The sequence below is a fragment of the Nerophis ophidion genome, linkage group LG22 (genome assembly GCF_033978795.1).
Source record: "Nerophis ophidion isolate RoL-2023_Sa linkage group LG22, RoL_Noph_v1.0, whole genome shotgun sequence".
NCBI classification, from domain to species: Eukaryota; Metazoa; Chordata; class Actinopteri; order Syngnathiformes; family Syngnathidae; genus Nerophis; species Nerophis ophidion.
The window spans coordinates 40,413,704-40,426,986 of NC_084632.1; the positions used below are offsets into that span (position 1 = coordinate 40,413,704).

General features: G+C 38.7%; 1 protein-coding gene across 3 annotated transcripts in view; it reads left to right on the forward strand.

Moving 5' to 3' along the window:
- Positions 1 to 13,283, forward strand: part of LOC133540855 (tetratricopeptide repeat protein 14-like) — a 66,310-nt gene that overhangs the window by 17,547 nt on the left and 35,480 nt on the right. For all 3 annotated transcript variants that reach the window (XM_061883833.1, XM_061883834.1, XM_061883835.1), the window contains 5 exons: positions 911 to 1,040; positions 4,319 to 4,474; positions 4,664 to 4,735; positions 4,810 to 4,929; positions 8,340 to 8,462. In XM_061883833.1, coding sequence (XP_061739817.1) covers positions 911 to 1,040; positions 4,319 to 4,474; positions 4,664 to 4,735; positions 4,810 to 4,929; positions 8,340 to 8,462 — 601 coding nt within the window. The remainder of the gene's footprint in view (positions 1 to 910; positions 1,041 to 4,318; positions 4,475 to 4,663; positions 4,736 to 4,809; positions 4,930 to 8,339; positions 8,463 to 13,283) is intronic.

Sequence of the window (13,283 nt, forward strand, 5' to 3'; positions counted from 1 at the left end):
TGTGTGTGTAAGCCTGCAGCGTGTCTCTGTTCCTCGGCCTTGATGTTGTGCAGCCGACAGTCAGTCCAAAGTCAACAACAGGTGTGTGTCCATGAGAGACAAGAAGGGAGTTTGTTGTGTCTTTGCTGCACTGTCCTTCTAGAGTCTCAAAGCCAGGGAAACAATCCCAAGTTAGAATGTTTTGTATGCGAGTGAAGATAAAATTTGATTTTCACTCTAAATAGTCTGTGACTGGTCCTCAAAATCCTGCAGGGCAGACAGTCCCGATGTGATCCACAGTTCTTCCCTCCAATCATTTGTGGCAGCTTTGGGCTACTTTGAAGACTGCCAACAACTTCCAATTTGTCAACAAACCAGAGCAACGCTTACTCCAACGAGCAGATGTCCTGTTGTCATAATTCCGAATAGGTAGATATCTTCACGTCCTCCACTGAAAGGGTCACCAAGCCAAGAGTCCGTCGTGTGTCCAGCAACAACCGCTCTGTTCCCAAGATCTTATCAATTTCGTTGAGGCCATTTAAATAGTTCCAACAAGAAAGTTAAGACAAGAAAAAGAAGCAAGCAGAAGAGGAAAAGGGAGCGCCCGCCCTCGATGAGTGCCAGTGAGAAAAAAAGTACCCAGGTGACTTTGAAGAAACCACATGCCATTAAGCTTTGAGCTTTCTACTCAAAGAATGTTTGGCACGTGACATAATGGTTGAAACGAGTGCTTGGCATCAGGTAAATAGCCTCGTCTTTATGTGGTTCTCCTTGAAATGTTTCAATTAACGGGATTTATTATTTGTTGTTGTTTTCCGTCAAGCTGGGTCTGCATTCCAAGGCTGTCTATTCAGAACTATTAACCTGTTAATTCTATTCACTGTTAACGATGTAAAAGCCCCATCAATAATTATTATGTTTTATATTACAGCTGGTGTGAAAGACATCGACCGCTACCAGGAAAAAATCACAGTGTCACTGCTTCAAACGTCGCTTCCACCCAGATCGGAGAGCGTCCAGCTGGGAGTCATAAACAAGGACGAGCTGCCTCTACACTATAAGTAAGAACATCAAAATGACAAATTCACGACAAGGCTCAAAATCAAAGCTTAAATCCAAATGTCTGAAATACAAAGTAAAACGAGTTCAGTGTAAAATAATCCAGTGTTTTTCAACCTTTTTTGAGCCAAGGCACATTTTTTTCATGAAAAACACCAATACGAAGGCACACCACCAGCAGAAAAGGTTAAAGGGGAACATTATCACAATTTCAAAAGGGTTAAAAACAATAAAAATCAGTTCAGAGTGGCTTGTTGTATTTTTTGAAGTTTTTTTTCAAAATTTTACACCTCCCGGAATATCCATAAAAAAAGCTTTAAAGTTATTGATTTTCGCTATTTGCGAAACCACTATCCATTTCCCTGTGACGTCATACAGTGCTGCCAATACAAACAACATGGCGGTTACCACAGCAAGATATAGCGACATTAGCTCGGATTCAGACTCGGATTTCAGCGGCTTAAGCGATTCAACAGATTACGCATGTATTGAAACAGATGGTTGGAGTATGGAGGCAGATAACGAAAACGAAATTGAAGAAGAAACTGGAACTATTGAGCGAATAGCTATTGACGCTATTCGGCCATAGCATGGGTGTACCTAATGAAGTGGTCCATATTATGGCAGCCTTATTAGCATCGCCGGTAAAATGTGCGGACCAAACGATCAGAACTTTCGCATCTTGTGACACTGGCGCAACTTAAATCCGTCGATTGGTAAGTGTTTGTTTTGCATTAAATGTGGGTATGTAGTTTCAAATGTACATACAGCTAGCGTAAATAGCATGTTCGCATCGATTAGCGTAGCATGTTAGCATCGATTAGCTGGCAGTCATGCTGCGACCAAATATGTCTGATTAGCACATAAGTCAACAACATCAACAAAACTCACCTTTGTGCTTTCGTTGACTTAATCGTTGCAAAAGCATCTGCAGGTTATCCATACATCTCTGTGTCATGTCTGTCTTAGCATCGCCGGTCAACTGTGAAGACACTTTGGTACATTCAATGGGGGTCTGGCGGCAGATTTCTTGCCAGTGGTGCAACTTGAATCCCTCCCTGTTAGTGTTGTTACACCCTCCGACAACACACCGACCAGGCATGATGTCTCCAAGGTTCCAAAAAATAGTCCAAAAAACGGAAAATAACAGAGCTGAGACCCGGTGTTTGTAATAAGAAAATGGCGGGTGTGTTACCTCGGTGACGTGACGTTCTGACGTCATCGCTGCAAGACCCATAAACAGAAAGCCGTTTAATTCGCCAAAATTCACCCATTTAGAGTTACGAAATCGGTTAAAAAAATACATGGTCTTTTTTCTGCAAGATCAAGGTATATATTAACGCTTGCATAGGTTTGGTGATAATGTCCCCCTTTAAAACATGAAACTACACCAGGTTGTCGTTCCTTATATTAAGTTTGTTGTTGTTTTCTGTGTGTAGTGCTTTAGTTCCGGTCTTGCGCCGTTATTTTGGTGACCATTCCTGTTTTGTTGGTGTTCTCCTGTAGCAGCTTCACGCCTTCCTTTGAGTGCTATTTCCCGCACCTACTTTGTTTTTTTGCAATCAAGGTTATTTAAGTAAGTTTTGCTTTCGCTATCCTTGTGTTGGACATTCTTGATTGTCATGTCATGTACGGATGTACTATGTGGACGCAGTCTCCCCTCCACACACTGTAGGTTTTTGCATGCGTCCAGCATTCTGTTTTTGTTTACTTTCTAGCCAGTTCAGGTTTACTTTTGTTTTGCAGTGCCTTTTCCTAGCGGGACTTGCCTTTTGTTCATCATTCGTTTAAAGGCCTACTGAAACCCACTACTACCGACCACGCAGTCTGATAGTTTATATATCAATGATGAAATATTAACATTGCAACACATGCCAATACGGCCGGTTAAGTTTACTAAATTGCAATTTTAAATTTCGCGCGCAAGTATCATGCTAAAACGTCGCGGTATGATGACGCGTGCGCGTGACGTCACGCATTGTAGAGGACATTTTGTTCCAGCAGCGTTTTTAATTATATGTTGTCCGTTTTCACCGCATAAATCCACAGTATTATGGACTACTGTGTTGCTGAATCTTTTGCAATTTGTTCAATGAATAATGGAGACGTCAAAGAAGAAAGCTGTAGGTGGGAAGCGGTGTATTGCGGCCGCCTTTAGCAACACAAACACAGTCGGTGTTTCATTGTTTACATTCCCGAAAGATGATGGTAAAACTTTACTATGGAACAGAGCGGTCAAGCAAACATGGTTGGATTGGACCACACACACAAAGTACAGTGTATTATGCAGCGATCATTTCGAAAGATCGTGCTTCGAAGAGGGTCCCTTGCGAAGGGCAGAGATGGGCATCGCCACCACCCGTCGACTGATGCTGAGGAAAGGTGCGGGGCCGACCTTCAGGTTGTACAGGTACGACCATATAATCTCACTAAAACACTAGTAACACAATAAGCAGATAAGGGATTTTCCAGAATTATCCTAGTAAATTTGTCTAATAACATCTGAATCGCTCCCACTGTATAGTCTTTTTTTTTTTTTCTAGTCCTTCACTCTCACTTTCCTCATCCACAAATCTTTCTTCCTCGCTCAAATTAATGGGTAAATTGTCGCTTTCTCGGTCTGAATCGCTCTGGTGGCCATGATTGTAAACACTGTTCAGATGTGAGGAGCTCCACAACCCGTGACGTCACGCGCACATCGTCTGCTACTTCCGGTACAGGCAAGGCTTTTTTATCAGCGCCAAAAGTTGCCAACTTTATCGTCGATGTTCTCTACTAAATCCTTTCAGCAAAAATATGGCAGTATCGCGAAATGATCAAGTATGACACATAGAATGGACCTGCTATCCCCGTTCAAATAAGACAATCTCATTTCAGTAGGCCTTTAAGCGTTGCATACCTTTTTTTACCTGCACACTGTCTCCCGCTGTGTTCTGCATATTGGGATCACGACAAACCATCCTTGACGCGTTCCGACTTCTACAAAACAATGAACTACCTGCTGTCACCTACTGATATGGAGTGTTACATGGTTACCCTGCCAAGCTCTACACAGCACAGACACTAGACAAGGGCACATTATTAGAATTTTTGATTTGCAAAAAAAATACTTTTTGGACCAATTAGGCGAAGTTGCATATTTTCCCATGGCACACCAGACAATATCTCACGGCACAGTGGTTGAAAAACACTGAAATAATCTAATTTGTAACATTTTTATTATTGGGTCAACCCTAGTGTCATGTTAACACTTTTGTTAATCGGTGCAACCTTCTTTCAGTCGTAGTGTTCGGGCAGCTAGTGACTCAAGGGAGACATACGAGCGTATTCTGTGTGGTTGCCACGGCTACCACAACCCTTCTGTCGTGGACTACCTGCTGGACAACATTGGCGTAACTGACCTTCACCCACCCTCCATGATGAGGGGGCTACAAAGGTAAGATCCTGGCTGCACTTGGGCGGAAGGCTGATTACACCCTGGACAAGTCGCCACTTCATTGCAGGGCCAATACAGACGGACAACATTCGCACACTTTATTACGATACCAAAATGGGACTGTTGTGGTAATCAATGTATTAATTACTACAACTCATCGATTTGTTTTCATCTGCCACTTCTCTACAGTAAACTCTTTGAAAAAGAAGATTTTGCGTGTGCAATCCGAGAGAAGCAATCTGCATCCTGGGCTTTGAAATGGTAGAAACACACTCAAAACGGCAGTGTAGTTGTTTTGTCCTCCATTGTGTCTAAGAAAGTGTTTTTTTTCCCAGTGTCAAGGCAGGTGTGGACCACTTTAAACACAGTCGCCATGTGGAAGCCATGAACGAGTACAACAAAGCTTTGGACATCGACACAAACAACGTGGAAGCGCTGGTAGCACGAGGAGCTCTGTGAGTTATTGTGAAATTATAGTGTTTACCAAACCTAGATTTCCTCGTGAGGACGGAAATGTCATTAAATTCAACAAGCACTTGCTTTATATTCTATTCTGACCTCTATAATATACTACAGTAGTTAAAAAACTATTTATTCGAATAAGCATATTCTTGTGTCTGCAGCACCTCCCAGAATGCACTTTGTGTGTGCTAGAAGTAGGTTCGGTTGTCTAGATCGTGCTTCAGTATAGCCCAGAGAAAGTGGTGTGTATTATGTGTGCTGCATGTCAACAACAGGACAAAACGCCACCGGTTGCACCACTTTAGTACTTGTTATTAATTGTAGCCACAGTCTTAGTAGACCACACGCCCGCTAATAGTATGCACTGTTTTATAATTTGCACACACTATTTACAAAACCAGTGAAGTTGGTCCGTTGTGTAAATTGTAAATAAAAACAGAATACAATGATTTGCAAATCTTATATTCAATTGAATAGACTGCAAGGACCAAATATGTATTGTTTGAAGTGAGAAAGTTATTTTTTCTTGGCAAGAATAATCATGAACTTTGAATTTAATGGCAGCAACACATTGCAACACAGTTGGCACAGGGGCATTTTTACCACTGTGTTACATGGCCTTTCCTTTTAACAACACTCAGTAAATGTTTGGGAACTGAGGAGACCCAATTTTTGAAGCTTTTCAGGTGGAATTATTTCCCATTCTTGCTTGGTGTACAGCTTAAGTTGTTCAAAAGTCCAGGGTCTCCTTTGTGGTATTTTAGGCTTCATAATGCGCCATGCAGTTTTAATGGGAGACGGACAGGTCTGGACTACAGGCAGGCCAGTCTAGTACCCGCACTCTTTTACCACAAAGCCATGCTGTTTTAACACGTGCAGAATGTGGCTTGGCATTGTTTTGCTGAAATAAGCAGGGGCGTCCATGATAAAGGTGTTGCTTGGATGGCAACAAATGTTGCTCCAAAACCTGTATGTACCGTTCAGCATTAACAGTGCGTTCACAGAGCTGTAAGTTACCCATGCTTTGGGCACTAATGCACCCCCATACATACCCTCACAGATGCAGGTTTTTGAAGTTTGCGCCTATAACAATCCGAATGGTTATTTTCTTCTTTGGTCTGAAGGACACGACGTCCATTGTTTCCAAAAACAATTTGACTGATGCAAACAACTTTGCATCAGTCCATTTTAGATGAGCTCAGGCCCAGCGAAGCCGGCAGCGTTTCTGGGTGTTGTTGATAAATGGCTTTCGCTTTGTAAAGTACAGTTTTAACTTGCACTTACAGATGTAGTGACGAACTGTAGTTACTGACAGTGGTTTTCTGAATTGTTCCTGAGCCCATGTGGTGATATCCTTTCCTCACTGATTTCGTTTTTTGACGCAGTACCGCCTGAGGGATCGAAGGTCACGGGCATTACATGTTGGTTTTCGGCCTTGCCGCTTACGTGCAGTGATTTTTTTTTTTTTTCTAGATTCTCTGAACCTTTTGACTATATTACGGACCTTAGATGGTGTAATCCCTACATTCCTTGCAATAGCTCGTTGAGAAATGTTGTTCTTAAACTGTTCGACAATTTGCTCACGCATTTGTTGACAAAGTGGTGACCCTCGCCACATCCTTGTTTGTGAATGTTCAGATGGTAAGTGTCATGTCTTTGCAGTCCATTCAATTGAATATAGGTCAAAAAAGGATTTGCAAATCATTGTATTCAGTTTTTTTTTTTTACGTGCCAACTTCACTGGTTTTGTAGAATGTATTATTTTGATCTTTCTTAGTGGATCAGGCCCTGAGTGTGTTAAATATGCAGTGAGAATCTTCAAAAGCTAACTAGCAAGATGGAAGACAGCACATAGACCCTTTTGATAGGAAACGGGAATACTAAAAACCATGATGGAACAGTTGATTACCAGAAAGTGTTATTATGCGCATTGTGCAAGAATAAGTTCTTTTGCAAACCACTTCCATCTTAAAATTCAATCAATCAATCAATGTTTATTTATATAGCCCCAAATTACAAATGTCTCAAAGGACTGCACAAATCATTACGACTACAACATCCTCGGAAGAACCCACAAAAGGGCAAGGAAAACTCACACCCAGTGGGCAGGGAGAATTCACGTCCAGTGGGACGCCAGTGACAATGCTGACTATGAGAAACCTTGGAGAGGACCTCAGATGTGGGCAAACCCCCCCTCTAGGGGACCGAAAGCAATGGATGTCGAGCGGGTCTAACATGATACTGTGAAAGTTCAATCCATTGTGGCTCCAACACAGCCGCGAGAGTTCAGTTCAAAGCGGATCCAAGACAGCAGCGAGAGTCCCGTCCACAGGAAACCATCTCAAGCGGAGGCGGATCAGCAGCGTAGAGATGTCCCCAACCGATACACAGGCAAGCGGTCCATCCTGGACAGCCAGTACTTCATCCATGGTCATCGGACCGGACCCCCTCCACAAGGGAGGGTGGGACATAGGAGAAAGAAAAGAAGCGGCAGATCAACTGGTCTAAAAAGGAGGTCTATTTAAAGGCTAGAGTATACAGATGAGTTTTAAGGTGAGACTTAAATGCTTCTACTGGATCAATTAATGGAATTGATAACACAAAAGGAGTAACAGGTCCACATTATTATAGATATTTTTTTTGTTAACGCGAACATAATGTCAAAGGTGTTTAATAAACACCTTAAGTGTACATACATCCACTTTTTTTCCTGCATCTCTTTGTTCATGCAAAATGAAACACCGTTAATATACTGTATCTTTCGGAGTAAGTCGCTCCGTAGTATAAGTCCTACCTGTCGAAAATGCATAATAAAGAAGGAAAAAAACATATATAAGTCGCACTGGAGTATAAGTCGCCTTTTTGGGGGAAATTTATTTGATAAAACCCAACACCAAGAATAGACATTTGAAAGGCAGTTTAAAATAAATGAAGAATAGTGAAAAACAGGCTGAATAAGTCTACGTCATATGAGGCATAAATAACCAACTGGTATGTTAACGTAACATATGGTAAGAGTCATTCAAATAACTATAACATATAGAACATGCTATACGTTTACCAAACAATCTCTCACTCCTAATCGCTAAATCCCATGATATCTAATACGTTTAGTCTCTTACGTGAATGAGCTAAATAATATTATTTGATATTTTACGGTTATGTGTTAAGTTCACACATAAGTCGCTCCTGAGAATAAGTCGCACCCCTGGCCAAACTCTGGAAAAAATACTGCGACTTATAGTCTGAAAAATACGGTACACTAGTTTGAAAGTAAAAGGTATTCAGTTGGAATTAATCAAAATTGACCTATAGCAACCCTGTGATTAACCTAATTACAAATTGTATTATTTGACAGCGCTAATTTTATTCTTATGTTGCTTTGTTTGTATTATGTCTCTAGGTATGCCAATAAAGGCAGCATTTTGAAGGCTGTATCCGACTTCGAACTGGCCCTCAAGACCTGTCCAGATCACCGCAATGCCAAGAAGTACCTCTGCCAGACTCTGGTTGAGAGAGGAAAACAGTAAGCCATGCTGCATTTTGGGGATGACAGTGACAGTTGACCAAGTTTTTTTTTTTACTTTTTATAACTATAAACCACTCTATACAATCCAGAAAGCTTATTTTATATATTGTATTGAACTTTTCACCTTTGATAATCCTTTGGTTAATGAACAGGGAAAATGTGTAGTCAAAAAAGTATTACTTTTCAGATTAATGCAGCTTTTAAATTAGCACATTTACTGAGAGGAGACCACCAGACAATGAAACATTTTGGTGAAAGAAGGGCTAGGTGATATAATCGAGATTAATTTAAGTTTGATCGCGGCGATCAGCTGTTAGCATTATTTCCTCAATCAAATGTGGCGTAATAGTCTGTTAGTATCGGGACGGCGTGGTGCAGTTTATTAGTTTATTAAGGATTCCCATTAGTCCACACCGCAGTGGAGACTATTCTTCCTGGGGTCCAGGCAAAAAACATCACACAACCACTGAACAAACGATTAAAATGCAGTACAACATGATCCAATAATAAATTGTCATAATACAAAAATAGCAACAACAAAGAACCAAAACATACTAATAGATGTTGTTACATAATAATTTTCATACCAAAGATAAAAATAGCAATATAAAAATAGATGTACTGTATACATTTTTTGCAAAAATAAAACAAAGAACCAATGGCCTAAAATATACACATTAGTGTACCAAAGACAAACAATAAGTGACGAAAAAGTATCATCCATCCATTTTCTGCTGCTTATCCCATAATCAATAAAATACTCAATAGTCAATAAAAACAGTCATGACATTAGGTACAATCTAAAATAATCTCTTTACGCAATACTTCTCCTTTTAGTTTATTCTTAAAGCCCACTATGCTGGTGATTGATAGCAGATATTGTGGAAGTCTGTTCCAGTAAGTGATTGCCCGATACATTGCAGTCTTTTTCAAAACATCACTTTTGGGTTTGACGGGTGAGAGCACCTCTTTGGGCTAGCCTGGTACCGTAGTTGTGACTGTCACTGGCAAGCAAGAGCTGAGAATACAGATATGAGGGTTTATGGTATGTATAGATGTTTTTTTTTAAAATAGAATCAAACTACAAGCCAGTCTTTCATCAACTTTCATCCATGACAATTCATGATGCATGATCTCAATGCCAGTCCTAAATGAGCAATGGAGAGCTAGTCTGGCAGCTCTGTTTTGGGTAAGCTGGATTTTATTTAGATCTTGTTTAGATGCATTAGACCAGTGTGAGATTGGCCGTGTGCAACCTGAGGGTCCCTGGTTCAATCCCCACCTAGTGCCAACCTCGTCACGTCCGTCGTGTCCTGAGCAAGACACTTCACCCTTGCTCCTGATGGGTGCTGGTTAGCGCCTTGCATGGCAGCTCCCTCCATCAGTGTGTGAATGTGTGGGTTAATGGGTAAATGTGGAAGTAGTGTCAAAGTGCTTTGAGTACCTTGAAGGTAGAAAAGCGCTATACAAGTACAACCCATTTGGTATCTAGCAAATAGTAGCAAAGCAACAATGCTTGGTAAAATCTCCCAAGGAACAATCCACCTTTATTGACTGTGTTTGTGTGAAAGTCTGTCCGTATGCGACCATCTCAATCCACCATCGCGAATGTCAGTGTCCTCACAACTTAATTAATGTTCAATCAGCAATGTGCCTCTACAATGTCAGTCAAAATAATGGTTTATATTAGGGCGATATGGCCTTTTATTAATATCTCGATTTTTTTAGGCCATGTCACGATACACCATATATATCTCCATATTTTGCCTTAGCCTTGAATGAACACTTGATGCATATAATCACAGCAGTATGATGATTCTATGTGTCTACATTGAAACATTCTTGTTCATACTACTTTAATATATGCTACTTTTAAACTTTCATGCAGAGAGGGAAATCACAACTGAGTCAGTTGACCAAAAGTGTATTTATTAAACAGTTATTAAGCAGTAGCACAAACATTCATGTCATTTCCAAAACAGAAAGTGCAAGATTGTCAGAGACATTTTAAAACAAGCTATGAGAGCACTTTTGTGCATGATGTCACTAAGATGACATATCTAAACAACACTAAATTAAAGTGCAATTTTTGTACGATCGCCACTACAATAGTTTGAAACAAATAAAGTTCACTTTTGTGCATGATGTCACTAAGATGACATATCTAAACAACACTAAATTAAAGTGCAATTTTTGTACGATCGCCACTACAATAGTTTGAAACAAAGTGCACTTTTGTGCATGATGTCACTAAGATGACATATCTAAACAACACTTAAATTAAAGTGCAATTTTTCTACAATCGCCACTACAATCGTTTGAAACAAATAAAGTGCACTTTTGTGCATGATGTCACTAAGATGACATATCTAAACAACACTTAAATTAAAGTGCAATTTTTGTACGATCACCACTTCAATAGTTTAAAACAAATAAAGTGCACTTTTGTGCATGATGTCACTAAGATGACATATCTAAACAACACTTAAATTAAAGTGCAATTTTTGTACGATCGCCACTACACTAGTTTAAAACAAATAAAGTGCACTTTTGTGCATGATGTCACTAAGATGACATATCTAAACAACACTAAATTAAAGTGCAATTTTTGTACGATCGCCACTACAATAGTTTAAAACAAATAAAGTGCACTTTTGTGCATGATGTCACTAAGATGACATATCTAAACAACACTTAAATTAAAGTGCAATTTTTGTACGATCGCCACTACACTAGTTTAAAACAAATAAAGTGCACTTTTGTGCATGATGTCACTAAGATGACATATCTAAACAACACTAAATTAAAGTGCAATTTTTGTACGATCGCCACTACAATAGTTTAAAACAAATAAAGTGCACTTTTGTGCATGATGTCACTAAGATGACATATCTAAACAACACTTAAATTAAAGTGCAATTTTTGTACGATCGCCACTACAATAGTTTAAAACAAATAAAGTGCACTTTTGTGCATGATGTCACTAAGATGACATATCTAAACAACACTTAATTAAAGTGCAATTTTTGTACGATCGCCACTACAATAGTTTAAAACAAATAAAGTGCACTTTTGTGCATGATGTCACTAAGATGACATATCTAAACAACACTAAATTAAAGTGCAATTTTTGTACGATCGCCACTACAATAGTTTAAAACAAATAAAGTGCACTTTTGTGCATGATGTCACTAAGATGACATATCTAAACAACACTTAAATTAAAGTGCAATTTTTGTACGATCGCCACTACAATAGTTTGAAACAATTAAAGTGCACTTTTGTGCATGATGTCACTAAGATGACATATCTAAACAACACTTAAATTAAAGTGCAATTTTTGTACGATCGCCACTACAATAGTTTGAAACAAATAAAGTGCACTTTTGTGCATGATGTCACTAAGATGACATATCTAAACAACACTTAAATTAAAGTGCAATTTTTGTACGATCGCCACTACAATAGTTTAAAACAAATAAAGTGCACTTTTGTGCATGATGTCACTAAGATGACATATCTAAACAACACTAAATTAAAGTGCAATTTTTGTACGATCGCCACTACAATAGTTTGAAACAAATAAAGTTCACTTTTGTGCATGATGTCACTAAGATGACATATCTAAACAACACTTAAATTAATGTGCAATTTTTGTACGATCGCCACTACACTAGTTTAAAACAAATAAAGTGCACTTTTGTGCATGATGTCACTAAGATGACATATCTAAACAACACTTAAATTAAAGTGCAATTTTTGTACGATCGCCACTACAATAGTTTGAAACAAAGTGCACTTTTGTGCATGATGTCACTAAGATGACATATCTAAACAACACTTAAAGTGCAATTTTTGTACGATCGCCACTACAATAGTTTGAAACAAAGTGCACTTTTGTGCATGATGTCACTAAGATGACATATCTAAACAACACTAAATTAAAGTGCAATTTTTGTACGATCACCACTTCAATAGTTTAAAACAAATAAAGTGCACTTTTGTGCATGATGTCACTAAGATGACATATCTAAACAACACTTAAATTAAAGTGCAATTTTTGTACGATCGCCACTACACTAGTTTAAAACAAATAAAGTGCACTTTTGTGCATGATGTCACTAAGATGACATATCTAAACAACACTAAATTAAAGTGCAATTTTTGTACGATCGCCACTACAATAGTTTAAAACAAATAAAGTGCACTTTTGTGCATGATGTCACTAAGATGACATATCTAAACAACACTAAATTAAAGTGCAATTTTTGTACGATCGCCACTACAATAGTTTAAAACAAATAAAGTGCACTTTTGTGCATGATGTCACTAAGATGACATATCTAAACAACACTAAATTAAAGTGCAATTTTTGTACGATCGCCACTACAATAGTTTAAAACAAATAAAGTGCACTTTTGTGCATGATGTCACTAAGATGACATATCTAAACAACACTTAATTAAAGTGCAATTTTTGTACGATCGCCACTACAATAGTTTAAAACAAATAAAGTGCACTTTTGTGCATGATGTCACTAAGATGACATATCTAAACAACACTAAATTAAAGTGCAATTTTTGTACGATCGCCACTACAATAGTTTAAAACAAATAAAGTGCACTTTTGTGCATGATGTCACTAAGATGACATATCTAAACAACACTTAAATTAAAGTGCAATTTTTGTACGATCGCCACTACAATAGTTTGAAACAATTAAAGTGCACTTTTGTGCATGATGTCACTAAGATGACATATCTAAACAACACTTAAATTAAAGTGCAATTTTTGTACGATCGCCACTACAATAGTTTGA